General features: G+C 38.7%; 1 protein-coding gene across 1 annotated transcript in view; it reads right to left on the bottom strand.

Annotated features, from left to right (window-relative positions):
• rbm19 (RNA binding motif protein 19) overlaps positions 1 to 14725 on the bottom strand; it is an 89686-nt gene that overhangs the window by 50299 nt on the left and 24662 nt on the right. The window contains exons 6-13 of the mRNA XM_035378507.1: positions 14520 to 14686; positions 13994 to 14053; positions 13592 to 13670; positions 13263 to 13334; positions 12500 to 12715; positions 11964 to 12094; positions 4572 to 4696; positions 3869 to 3965 (exon numbers count right to left, since the gene is read on the bottom strand). Of these exons, the coding sequence (XP_035234398.1) occupies positions 3869 to 3965; positions 4572 to 4696; positions 11964 to 12094; positions 12500 to 12715; positions 13263 to 13334; positions 13592 to 13670; positions 13994 to 14053; positions 14520 to 14686 (947 nt within the window). The remainder of the gene's footprint in view (positions 1 to 3868; positions 3966 to 4571; positions 4697 to 11963; positions 12095 to 12499; positions 12716 to 13262; positions 13335 to 13591; positions 13671 to 13993; positions 14054 to 14519; positions 14687 to 14725) is intronic.

Below are 14725 nucleotides of genomic sequence, written 5' to 3' on the forward strand. Positions count from 1 at the left end.
ATCCAGGTTATCACGTTAGCTGTATCGCGACACTGTACAACCGTGTCTGTGCCATCGCTGTTTGCTCTGTGTAAGTCATGATTTAGCTGCGCACTTTAACCCCAAGTTAGTCTACAATAGATGAGTTTACGAATTAAGTTGAAGTTACACCATTGGTTGGCTGGTCCAGCCATATACTAGGTTTTGACCTGGTCTTGTTTTTTCAGTGCAAGTCCACATAGTAGTAGTACGGTTTCCGGTTTTTTCTTCTTCGATTTAGTATCCCAAACCCAAAACCGCATCCCATAAACGAAAGTCGGCAGAGCTCTCTATAAAAGAGAGTTGCAGATAATTGCTTGAAAAAGCGATTAAGTCAGTTTATAACGTCAACTCAGTTATCATAAAACTAAACAAGATTCAGAGGGCGCGTGCAGACAGAGTCCAGACTTACTGTTGTGATCTTGACAGAAACGCTTTGCTTCCTCCGCGGAGTCAAACATGCGTTAATAGTAACACGCAGACGAGCTGGATAGATTAGGCCAAAGCGTATTCCTTCCTTGTAGAGCAAAGACTTCACTTTGAAGGTAGCCCGCTTCTTAGCGAGTGTGGCACTGAAATCTTCAAAGATCCTGATGGGATGCCCATGGTATGAGACGTCCCAATTTTTCTTAGCCCACAGCAGCACACGCTCCTTCTGGGCATATTTGTGGAAGCGGACGATAATGGGCCGGGATCCTCGTGGCGGTTTCGCACCCAAACTGTGGTGAGCGCGGTCCAGTTCTAGGTCGGGATCCAGGAGAGCGTCTCCGACCACCTCCTTGAACAATGTAGTCATGAAGAGTGGAGCATCATTCCCCTCCGTTCCCTCTGGGATGCCACTCACACAATGGTTCTGTAATTTGGAACGCGAAACCAGGTCTCCGACAACAAGCTGCAATTTTTCATTCATCTGGGTAGTGGTCTCCAAATTAGATTTCAGTGTGGCCACTTTGTGCTGCAGAGTAGTAATTCCATCTGAATGGGCAGTGAGAGCTGTTTCCATTCCGGAGATGGTGGCGGTGTGTGAGGCCACGGTGTCAGTGATCTTTTGGAGAGAGGCTTGGATTGAGGCCAGGACGGTGTTCAAGGAGGCAGTAAGTTCATCTGTTACGCCTTTACGTAGTTTCTCAAGCTCACCGACTAGCATATCGAGTGTTAGCGGCTGAGCGCTTACTGCTGCTGCACTGGAAGCCGTCTTGCTAGCATCCTGATCTTGTGGGCTAAAGTGTTGAGTCAGTTGTAGTTGGTTATTGCCGCGACATCCGTGGGATTTACTCATTTTGGTTCTAAAAAAGTTGCAGTGGTACTTCTTACAACTTAAGTAAAAAATAGTAGCAAAAATCTGGGTGTAGATATTATAAAACGATAAAGTATCAGGGAGCAAATGCCATGCGTCCGATCACTCCATTGCCACAACCGGAAGTCCTGCATTATTTTTTAATCTGATATCAATGTTTCATCTTAAACCTTCATAAAGGGCTCATTCATATGCTTTATAATGTACAAAAAGCATTTTATCAATTTTTGCAGAGATTTTGGATATGTTTCTGGACCCCTAGAAATTTTACACTACTGTACTGACGGAAAGCTTGTAATTCACACTTGAAAATGATGCAACAGTGAGTTTCTTGAGTTGTTTTGTAGTGAAATACGTAAGTATGTTGTGATTTACAGCAATGCATAATTTAGACATTTTGTATAGATTTGGAGACACAGGGTACACTGCTTACTTTTTGCTTCATAGATCTTTAGTAGTTCTACCTATACACCTTCAAATTTTATGAACTTGTGGTCAAGGAGTTTTTTATCCAGGACATGTATAGTTTAACCTATTGTATATATGGGATCTCTCAGTATCTCATTGCAAACTAAAAAAGAGCAAATTCATTTTTGCTTTGTTGACTAGACAATTTCCTTTGTGGCACTTTATTTCTTCCTAGATTATGAATATAAACTAATCTAAATTAGTATTGTAAATGGTACAAATGTCTTGCTTCATTTCATCCATTTTTAAAGTATCCGTGGTATTCACATCTGGAGTTATAAACTTTAAAAAGGGTACCCCCTAAATGGGCACGGATTGGCCAGATTTGGCATGTGCGCTAAGGGATTAAAGTCAGTCAGGCAATCTCAGCATCCGGTGTCCTGGCCACAAAGGGGTTAAACTCTTGAAACACTGAATATTTGCTCAGAAAGCAAATTTGCTTTGAAATCCATCTGGAATGCCTACAAAATATAGACAAAACCAATGGAATAGTCTTGAAATTATTCTTTGCACTGTGTATACATGTTTGACATGTCCACTCAATCAGTTGTATGAGAGATGTGAAGATTGAAAAAACTATTTGACTGAAACAAGCATCGACTGTGTTTTAAAACTGTACATGCATAATGGAGATCTTGAAAGGATATTAAAATTGAAGTAGCTACTTCTGAACTATGCATAAAGTACCATGCAGATATACAGACGGAGGACAAATTAAAGAAAAAACCTGAATAAGTGAGTGGAGAAACTTAACAAATGCAGATCCTTCCATACAGGTGTACTGCATAGTACAATGAAGCTATTAACATCCTATCATGATCTGTGGCACGTATTAAAATGCTGAGAAGGCCCAGTTAACCTCAATTTTGGATCAAGATAGAAAGTGGAAAAGATCTAGGTGACTTTGAAAGAGGGTTCATTATTGGGGCATGGATGGCAGGAACTTCAGTCACAAAGACTGCTCAACTGACTAGTGTGTCAATAGGAACAGTGATTAAAGTGACATCTGAATTTAGATCTATGGGAAAGACATTAGTAAATAGGGTCGGAAATTGTGGTCGAAAGTGCACATTCCATGACCATGATGTTTGTACATTAGTGCGATATGTAAGGAGCAACTTTGCCTCAAGTGACTGAGAATGTCAATGCAGGACATGATCAGACTGTGTCAGCAAGAACAAATCCGTTGACAACGACATAGAGAGGGATATTATAGTAGGGTTGCAGTGCATAAACCCCTCATTACAAAGACAAATACATATTTGAAAGTTCAAAAACCATAGGAACTGATCTACAGAGATGTGGAAAAAAAGTCATGTGTTCAGATGAGTTATCCTTCTCCATATTCTCGACAGGTGGGTGACTGCATGTGTGCCATACACCAAGAGAACGGTACAGGCCTGAATGCTTGACCCCTACAGTAAGGGGGTCCGGTGGCCCTGTTATGCTGTGGGGGGCATTTTCCTGGCATGGTTTGGGTCGACTTATCCCTTCAGAGGGAAGGGTCACTACAAATCAATGCAAAGTTATTCTGAGTGATTACCTTTATCCTATGATGAAAGCGGATGGAAGTGGTCTCTTCTAGAACCACAATGCCCCCATCCACAGGGCAAGAGGGGTCACTGAATGGTTTGATGAGTATGAAAATTATATTTATATGCTATGGTCTTCCCAGTCACCAGATCTCAATCCAGTTGAACATTTTGGACCAACCTGTTAGACAGCACTCTCCACCACCATCATCAAAACTCCAAATGAGGGAATATCTTCTTGAAGTAGAGTTCTATGCCAAGGCACACTGAAGCTGTTCTGGTGGCTTGTGGAGGCCCAACACCTAACTAAGACATGTTGATTTTTCCTTTAATTTGTCACCCGTCTGTACACATTCTAATAATGATATTCTAGAAAAAAGCTGTTCCCTACATTTTGTAGTTTTTAATGTGTTTGTATGTTTTCAGATACAATTATACCTCGGTTTAACATTATTAGTGGCACTAAGAGAACATTGAAAGAAAAATATATTAGATAGATGCAGATTTATTTGGTAGAGCCTTCAGCAATTGAATGAAGATAAAATGCACTCACATGGTCAAGCACATGGCTCTTTGTGGTGTTGTATTTTTCAGCAATGGCGTCAGCGACTGCATTAACCCCCAGAAATAATGTGTTCCAATTGTGCGCACTGGAAGGGCCCAGACAACATACAGGTTATAATATAGCCCAAGAACTAACATGACTACAATACAATTCACCCATAGCAAGAATACTATGTTTTTGTTGTGTTTGCACGACTAGACTTGCAGATGCAGTGTGATATTTTTTACAAACACCAGAGTAAAAAATACAAAAAACTGAACAGAGGCTATAAAGATATAGTTCTGTTTAAATAAATAATACAGGCAATGTGATTGAATCCTTAATGTTCACAGTGCTCCTCCACAAAGGCATGACCAATGCAGGCATATATATAAGATACATAGGCATGGCCTATTTATGCACTGTCGTTATGATCATAGCAGACCCCATTCCTCCCATTCTGACTGGCGAGTCGTTTTGAAATAAATACGCCTAGAAATAAATACACAAGGAAATTAATAAAAGAGCCAAAGTAAATGAGACATAAAATAATTAATTGACATTTAATTAATTGCTTATTTATTTAATTATCTACTTCATTGCTTATTTATTTCATTATAAATGTATTGATTTATAATGAAATAAATGAGGCTGCCAGCGCTCTATTTGTTTCAAGGTGACAGTGAACAAAGGTGGAAAGGAGGTGGCACACCTGGTACTGCCTGCCTTGAGCTTGGCATCTTTCTTCTTCTTGTAGGAAGAGGAGCCTGGGGTACAAGGGCTCTGATCAGACTTCTCCTTTTTCACTGTGGAAGGCAGGATGTGCAGCATGCGCCCCTAAGAAGAGTATAGGAATAGCGGTTCATTATGAGTATAAAGGTTCTGAATCCAAAACAGCAATTTGTGAGCCCACAATCTCTGTTTATGGTTCCAGCATTCTGTACCGCAGGCTTTGATTTGATTTGATTTTTTGGGCATCAGTGTAGTATAATGGGTAAGGAGTTGGTCTTGTAACCTAAAGGTCGCAGGTTCAATTCCCCGGTAGGACACCGCTGTTGTACCCTTGAGCAAGGTACTTAACCTGCATTGCTCCATTATATATGCAGCTGTATAACTGGATACAGTAAGGTGCTCTGGATAAGAGTGTCAGCTAAATGCCTGTAATGTAATGTAATGGGTCAGGGGCAGCTTCCACCAGAAAGTGGATGGAGAGTGGGTAGAGTTTGCAATTCAGCAACCTACCAAACATGTGGCAAGTTCTGTCTATTTCATGCGAGCTCACTCTCACTTTTCCAATGGCTTCCTTGTATTCAGATATGTGAGTAAATTGACAATCAAAAAGATTCAGGGCTGAACAACAAATATCTAGGGCATGAGCTTGGGATGTCCCCAGCTAGCTACACTACTGGGCTGTCTCCTGTTATTATTTATACCTACACAATGAAATGCACAAAAATAAAAAACGCCCACATTTTTTAGGAGAAAGTTTCCTCTCACATTCATTTTCTTATATAAAGACAATAATTACCCAACCTCGAGAAATGAAATAATGGTTTAATGACAAGCAATGAACTAACCCCGTACAAGTATATATTACCTAAATAAAAGAATTACTTCTAAGATTATATTGTTTGCATTTATAGCAATAAGTTAACTAGTTTCGGTCATGCTATAATACAAAATATGGCACCATATTTACCATATATGGCAAAATAGCACCAGCTTGAGAAATGAAATAATGGTTTCATGACAAGCAATGCACTGACCACAGATAAGTCTTGTCAGGGAAGTGAAGATTAAGTAAAATCTGTTTGTTCTCTGAATCCAGTAGTTTTAACAGCTAACACCCTCGTTTAATGGACAGCATTCTGAATACCAAACAGAAGTAGAACAACAGTTTATACCGAACTTCCCAACATGAAAAATCTATTTATTTGATTTAATTTGCCAATTATTATTATAAATCGTGAAATCTATTGGGAGGCAGAGCAACCTGTTGGATTAACCTTAATCAAAATGTACAACTCACAGCAAGATTAAAATGAATAAATGAATAAAATATTCATGTCTAACTACCTTGAAAATCAATGAAGGTAACAGACAAATTAGTCACAAAAGAGACAAATAAAGGAAGACACCAAACTACACCTTTTTCCCTCCCAAGTTAATCTCAAAACGGTGCCAAGGCTAAAAAATAAAAAAAAAAAACCCCCAACAGCAGAATATTCCAAAAAGACTAGAGCTGAAATGTAGACGCCTTGTAGACCCAAATGCAGGACTCAGATTCCCACTTACAACTAGCTGTTAAAACTTACTGCAGACTAAAAAATACACACATTTTAACTACTGAAAGAGGGGGGGGTACTCATCTCTTACTGTAAATTTGAAACGCAACCACCCCAAAGCAAAGGACTCAAGTAAGGCTGTAACTCTAGGCATAGCATTAAATGCTAAAATAATGCAGAATAAAGTAATATTTATGATTCAATGTACATGACAATGCTAACGGTTATTGTGTTTTAATGATTAATGTAAAAGTTCTGTATGTTCAGTTGGCTCTGAGCCATCCACCTCGCTGCGTTAGTTTTCATATATGTCACGCACAGAGGATATCTTGCATGTGATCTATTTTAATTACTAATTGGTCTTAACACGGCATGTTGATCTCCTAAAACGTGCACCCATAGCCATACAGCCAGTGGCTCATGTGTTTGGCACGATCCATGCGCCATCACTACTTCCAGCTAGTTTCAAACCCCAATCCATCGTAGACCCTTTGTTCTCCTGGAACACGTGTCTGCAATACACAACTCCACATGTAGGGGAACATCCAACACTCCTCACACACATACAGGCACAACGGCCACACACGTGCACTCACATAGTTCATTATACCTCATTGTAGTGAACTGTGCTTTGCCCTTTTCATTACTTTCGGTGTATTTAATAAACGTTATTATATTTACCAGGTTGTCTGTATTGATATTACTCTTGTGTTGAATTGAGTCAAATGCTGCTAATCAAAAGAACTTAATTTAGTATTAGCTGAATGTATGATATTATGGTTAAGATTGACTGTTAATGTGTAATTTTAATAATAATTAATTTAATTATTAATTTAAATTGTCAATTTATAGTTTGTATACTTAATTTATGAGACTGATTAATATATGCTCGTGCCACCTGTGAGAATATAGGTGTATATCTTCTACATGTTGGTGCCCCAATATGATAAGTAGCGGCATGTCCCCTACAATACAATACAATACAAGACTAGGGTGGATCCAAGGAGTAGATTTCTTCCCATTTTAACATTCTAATTGGTTCAGGTCAATCTACATACAACACATATTTTTAAGGTTACAGATAAATTAACCCTCTCTCCTAGTGAGCATTATGTTGACATGAAATATTAAGGATTTCAGATCGTTTTGGGAGGTTCAATTTTGGATGTTTGTGAGCCACGAGATTAAGTAATAATTAAACCAAGTAACAAAGTCAGCAGTGACACACTGGTTTCCCTTTATTCTGGTAAGGCCGGCACAGAATACCCAACATAGTGCTCAGGTGTATTAACCAGTTTTTTTAAGGTACAGAATCTGATGAGCATGAGCTATGCCAGCCTGGGGTTTTGCAGGCCATCCCCCCCCCCCACCCCCACCACCAGTTCCTGCTCTCTGTGTCTTCTCTTATCTCTGAAGTTTCCAAGTTGAAATAGTCTATAGGTCTATATAACATATATAAATTATTATAAAGATTATATTAATTGCATTTATAGCCAACTGGCTATAAATTTATATTAACCAACTGGCTATGATCATGCAAATATAGAAAAAAGATTTCCTCATTTTTAAAAATGAAATGTTTTTTCCAACGTGTGTAACATTGTGTAGTTATTTTATTTAATTAGCACAAGAACATTGTCAATCTTTTTTTGCCATTTTTCTCCCATTTTCTCCCCAATTTAGTTGTTATACCAATTCCCCGTGTGCATCACAGTCCTGTTCGATGCGCTATCCTCTGTCAGTCTGGGGAGGGTGTAGAATACCACATGCCTCCTTCGATATATGTGGAGTCTCCAGCTGCTTCTTTTCACCTGACAGCGAGGAGTTTCAGTGGAAGAGCGTAACGCGTGCGGAGGTTCACGCTATCTCCCTCAGATCCCCTCCCTGCTGAACAGGCGCCCCGACCAACCAGTAGGAGTCGCTAATGCAACGATCAGGACTCATACCCTCACCGGCTTCCCACCCGCGAACACTGCCAATTGTGTTCGTAGGAATGTCTGACCAAGCCGGAAGTACCACTGCCGGGGATTGAACCCAGGTCTCCCTGCGGTGGTAGGAGAGTGCTTATACCTCTACACTACCCAGATGGCCCAACATTGTCAATCTTTACCTTAACTTTAAGATTTACTTAAATTTTCTGGGGATAATTTTGCTTTTAATTAAAATTGTCCACAATCAAAGAAAATTTCTTCATTTTGATCATTATTTACAATTGTGATTATATAGTGGACATCAAAATGAGAAAAGAATACACTTGTGTCATCTTCAAACAAGATTTCTGGCAGGAAATCAGAAACCTTGTATAAATCATTTATATAAATAAGGAATAAAAGTGGCCCAAGGATATAGCCTTGGGGTACTCCACATATTATATCAAGTTAGGAGTCAATTAGGTTAAATGTAACATATTCTTTCCAGTTGAACTAACTGCCAAACCATAGTAATGACATTGCTGTAACAGTAATTAATTAATAATGTTACCATAATTAATTTTAGCAAAAAATGCCACGATCAGCTTGGACAAGTACAAAAATTTTTAGCAATTGTGTATTGTTTTCTATTCTGTGCTTTGTAAAGTTTCTCAACTAAAAAGGTGATGGCGAAATAGGTTGAGCGTGAGCAAAAACCATACTGATGTTGATACAGAAAGTTTTGAATATCGATGAAATTAATCAGTAATATCAGTTTCTCCAATATTGTGGAAATGGCAGGTGATATGGAAATTGGAAGACAATTAGTAAGGAATGAGGGGTCATCGGCTTTATAGATGAGTATAATTTCGGCTATTTTTTTTAGATCCTGATCCTGATCCCGCACATTGGTAATAATTATAACTACTAGTATATGGAGGACTGAATGTGCCAAAATGAAATTAAATAATTAAATATAGAATTAAATAAATATATAAATAATTAAATTGGTCAATAATTAAATAAATACTTCATTTCATTTCAAAATAATTAAATAATTGTCACCTCATGCTTTAAACAATTACGTGACTATATTTTATTTCATAATAACATGTTTTATTTCCGAATGGCTTTTTTCATTTCATAATGACATTTTTCCTCATGAATCATGTACATGAAACCCAAAATATAAAATATAGAATTCTGCTGGAAATTTCCATTTATGGTGATATGAAGCCAAGCCTACTGTGAGCTAACTACTGAATTGTGTTTAGCTTAGCAAACTAACTTGTTCTTTGCTCAAATCTCCACAACGAGCCAATTTAGCTCAATAAAGATATCCAGTAGCCTCAGCAAAGAGCCGCTTGTTCGAGAATGTTTCTTGTAAATTTCTCCTGTGATTCTAACAGTTGGTTTTTCTAATGAAATTCAATTTACCAGCTTCATCTCATGCATATTTTTCTGGATCCTTCACCCAATAAGGAAAGGAACAGCATACACAAGAAATAAACTTAGTTAGAATGTTGGGGGGTTGAAATGCATAGACCCTGAGAAGTACAACCCTCTTGGGGGGGTCCAGGGGCATGCCCACCTGGAGGAATTTCTTTTTAAAGAATAACTGAAATGATAACTACTGGTGAATTCTAAGGGCAAAGTTGTTGAAAATCATGTAAAACAAAAAAAGCAGAAGAAATCAGTTTTTTAAAATGTTAATTTAAGTTAATTAACAGATCTCAGGCGCAGGGAAATGACTGAAATAATATGAACAACTGTAGCAACAGTAACAAGTGCCTGAAGTTTAAAAAAAAAACATTATCGGCAGTTGCCTGCAATAGGAACAGCCTACGAGTGAAATACATAAGCTGGTGTATTTACTTGCTTAATTCGGGCAATGACAAAGAAAGTGCATGCTTTTTTACGTTTCATTGAAAAGAACTTTGTTAAAAATACAGCATGCTCAAATTGCATTACTAAAATAAACACGGTTACGTGTGTCCATTTTTCTTCAAAGTTTGTTTTGGTACAATATGTTGTAGGGGAGAGCCATCTTAAGATTGGTCGGTGTGCTAGGCCCTTTCCTTTGTAAAAGTTTACCTGGGTGTTAAGAAACCAACAAAAGCACCTTTCCTCATCGATTTGGATGCTACTGCAACTTACTTCACAGTAAATTACGAGGTTGCTCTTTTTTCATAAATAAAGCTCCATGCTTCATAATCTGAGTATGTGGCTGGTCTCAAGTTACCATTGGAAATGTGGAAAAACCCTCCATACGCACATTACAGGGCATTTTCATTTACTATTACAATTATTCTACACCTCTGTTACAATAATACTGACCAGGTGGTATGAACGTAACAGACTGCGTGCACTTTGGTTTTAATTGTATCTGACTCGTTTAACTTAGGAATGTAAGTGAAATGGCTAATGACTACTGACTGTTTTAAATAAAATTTCATAGTGCTAGGCTAAATATTTTTGGAGTAAAAGAGCAAAATCCAAAAACTGTTACATTTATGGTGACTCCTACATTGGTTCACTGATCATAGAGTGTGCATTATCTAAATGTCGGGGGCCCCCCAGTTCTGCTGCATATGCATATACCTCTTTTTCATTGACTGGGCTAAGTAATACGAAGTGTTTGGGAAACTGAAAATATCTGTGATTATCTGGACTGAACTGATGGGTGCATAACAGCATAGCATTATAGTCTTTATTGACACACTCTAACCAGATTACCTAATAATAGTCAGTTTGCCAAGACATCCAACACGTGAGTCCTGCCAGTTGTATTTAGATTTCATTTGAATGTTGAAAATTCACATCCATTGCCATCCATTAACGAAGTTGGTAAAAAAATCCCAAATGACAAAAACATAATGCTCACTGGTAAACAGAAAATAGAATTTGTTTCTCCACTAACATATCTGATCTCACAATCCAGCTACTTATTTGTGCTGTCCTCAAATAAATGCGAGTCATGATGGACCCTACATCTTGTACGTTCCCATGATTTCTGTTCAGTAATGCCATGTGCAGATTACACAACTGTCAAAAACCCCAAATCATTGCTCACATGACATGTCATGGCATCGTAGTGGTGCACACACTACACAACTGAAAGCAGACAAGGTTCACGATTTACAAGATTAGAATTACAAGAATTGTCTCAAGAACACGCCAGAGGTGACTTTGTTTTCTTCCGCTCATTTGTGCTGAAAAACAGATGAACAGGACAAAATTCTAAATATGATGAATATAGTTGGGGAGATGCGGGCACAAGGATTGTCTGCTCAGAGAGAGTTGGAAATAAATAAAGCCCAAATAAGAGTGCTGTGAAAATTTAGCTAGCTAGCCTGTGCATGTTCAAACAGGGCGTCGCTGGTAAGGACGTGTTGGTGCTTTTGTTCCTAATAGCCATTTGTGCATGACATGCCAATTATTAAACCCTGATAGAAACAGAATAAAATAGCCTTCTTCTTCAAAGCCATGCTGTTTTGTAGTTATTTCTGCATCCTCCCCCAATTTTCCTCTCAGGCTCTCATTGGTTTTTTCTCATCGCTGTTCTCACTACTTGTCGTACATTGCTCAAACTAAGAAACCGTGTGCCGATAACTGGAACTGTCTGAAATGGCACAGAATTGCGATCTGAATGCATAGCTGAACCGCATAAGACCCATATCTACTTGGGCATAAATGATAAAACAATGTAATTTTGCTGCTAGGGACCAGTCATCAGCACCATCAGCACAACATTGATATGAAGTGGCTTGGCACTGATCACATGATAAAGGTTAGTCAACTATAAATGTGGCTGTTCAAATGCCTGTACATTGAGGCCAAACAGCAAGACGCCCTCAAAAATAACACTTTATTGTGTTTGAGAAAACAGAATTGGCCAGATTGTAGTACCTGGAAGATGTGCCCATCTAGGTCAGCTAGTGCTGTCACAGCATGTTCTGGCATCATGTAGGTGATGAAGGCAAAGCCTTTGGGCTTCTTAGACAAGCTGTCAATAGGGAAGTGCACCTCCGACAAAGGACCTACAAAACACAGGGGGGAGAATGGCGTACAGCTGGTTTGTCAGACTCCAGTACTGGAGTGCCAAAGTGGCGGCTGGTTTTCAGTGTGTTCCAGCAATTAATTTAAATTAGTGACTGGCTAAAGAGCCAACACAAATTGCTTCCAAGGCCTAATTTGGCAGTTGAGAAAGGAAACCACAAAAACCTGTTGATACTGTACCTCTCCGTGACTCGAGTTTCACACTAATGCTGAACAGTATGTCAGGTAACCCAGCAAATTAAATATGCAACAGTGGAAAAATTAGTTACAATGAATACAAAACAGACTATAGGCTGTCACTGTATATTTAAAGCATATAAGGTGAATCAGTATACTGTCTGGAAATCGGGGACATGGGAATTCTGGAATTAAAAAAAAATCTGCACCATGCTTAGTGAAAATGTCGGTCAATTCCTGCTCAGTGCAGGTGTAGGGCAGGTTTCTGACAAAGAGTCGGCCAGACTCAGACACATCTTCCTCCTCTTCATCCTCTTTTAGCACCCGCTGGAATGTTTGCAGCTGAGTGTCCTGCTTCTTCATCCCAGTCCCTTTCCTGCCGTTGCTGACACCACTGGCTTGGAAAACTTCAATATAACGGCCCCCTATGAGGAAAAAACAATCTGTGAATGGCCCAATCCTGGCATAGGATAATTTCAAGCTTAAAGACAGCTACAACTTGGAATTGGTCAAACGAGAACCGTTGGGGTAAGTTCAGAATACAACTCTTGTTGCTTAGTAACCAAAAAGCCTTGCAGAAGGCTAGACCTAAGAGTCGATTGAAGCTCCATATTTAAAATGGTCTTGTCACACTTTTCAAACTACAAGGATATCGATGGATGGACTGTAAAAGCAATGTGGAACTAAAACCTGTGACCACGGGGGGGGGGGGGGGGCTGGGGGGGCAAGTTTTAGATATAGTAGCATTTCTTACCACAAGATGGGGAATACATAAGCAAAGGAAATCTATTTGATCAAAGAAACAAAATCTGAATGAAAAGATTTAAACTATATTTTTAAAATGTCTGAACAACATTTTTTGTTTATGTTTCAAAATTATTTGTTTTAGTTGTTCCCTCATTGTCCATAAAATCTTGAAGTGTACTGGATTGGTCTTGTCTCAATGAAGGACCCAAGACAGGAGCCACCTACCTATATAGTCCTTATTCTTTCGTAGGGCCTTATCCACCTCCTCCTGAGAACACAAGTCCACATACACATACCCTGTGTGTGAGAAAGAGAGAGAGCGAGAGCAAGAGAGAGAGAGAGATGCAATTCAATGCATGAAAAAATTATTTTTTAATCAAAATGTATTTGTCAGGATAAAAAACCCTTGAGATACACCATTTCCATTTCAAAGGGGATCCAGTATAGGAGTGTTTGAAAGTCTAGTTATAGTCAAGTTATAGTGCAAGTGAAGACAAAGTGCTTTTCCTGGACAAAAGGAAGGCAGAAATGTAGGCAATAGAGGGGATCCACACCTGTCTTGTTGCCATGGGTATTCTTCACAATACGGATGGCCACAGGTTTCAGTGGTGCCATAAATTCACATACTTGTTGCTGAAAATAATTGCTGGTTAAAATGGTGTAAAAGTTTCAGTGTAAATCATTCAGTGCGGTTTCCTGGACCACAAATGGGCTGCTTACCCTTTCTCCATAATTGTAAGGACTAAGTAGACAAAGACTACTGAAATAACTCCTTAGCATGTTACAGATTTTTTGTACAAAGACAGGAAAAAATACACATAATACCTGACACATTATCCTTGACTCTTACAATTGCAAGTAAGTGTAGCTCAGTACACAGTCTAAAACAGAAAGATTTATCAGGAAACAAGATACCGGTTCCTTAAAAAAAACACTTCTGTAGTCCGCCCGCTCACCTCCTTGACATTGAACGGAGTTCCTCTGAGCTTCACAGTGAAATCTGTGGTAGGCTCCATCTGTACAGAATAGAACAAAAATAAGAAATCACAAAGTTTGCATCACCACTCATTGGAGGTCATTGCCTAGTATAAAAATATATACAATATTTTGCAGCGCAAGGATATCCTCACAAACCTGAACAGATGCTTACCTAAGCATTTCAATTTGATGCCTGAGTGATAAATTAATTTCCCTTCGAGTATTAATAATATATCTATTGATCTACATATTCAAAACAAAGAGCATGGATGAAGCAAATGGTGGTTGCCTAGCAATCACCAAGGATCAGTTTTATTAATATACAGTAGAACCTATGATATTCCTGAGCACTACAGGGATGAGGGTTGCTTGAAACTGAAAGGTTTGTAATTTTAACTTTTACTGGAATTTACTTTACATTCATTTCGCTAGCCTTATTTTAAAACTAAAATAAACAATTGTTTATTCATATTTTTGTTCGTTTTATGAGTTGTCAAGACTGACCTCTTGCTTTGATGTTTTGCTGTGCTTCTCCTCTCTATTGTCGTCAGGTTTATCACAACCATCAGCATTAGCATCTCCTTCGTTGTTCTCTCCTGAAATTGTCACCACCTTGGAGCGCAGGTAATCCATATCTGACAGGGTAGTCTTCAGAGCCTCCTTTGTAGGCCCTGTTGTGGAAGTACATGGGATTACTCACGGTAAAGAAC

This window comes from Anguilla anguilla, chromosome 10 (genome assembly GCF_013347855.1).
Source record: "Anguilla anguilla isolate fAngAng1 chromosome 10, fAngAng1.pri, whole genome shotgun sequence".
In the NCBI taxonomy this organism is placed as follows: domain Eukaryota; kingdom Metazoa; phylum Chordata; class Actinopteri; order Anguilliformes; family Anguillidae; genus Anguilla; species Anguilla anguilla.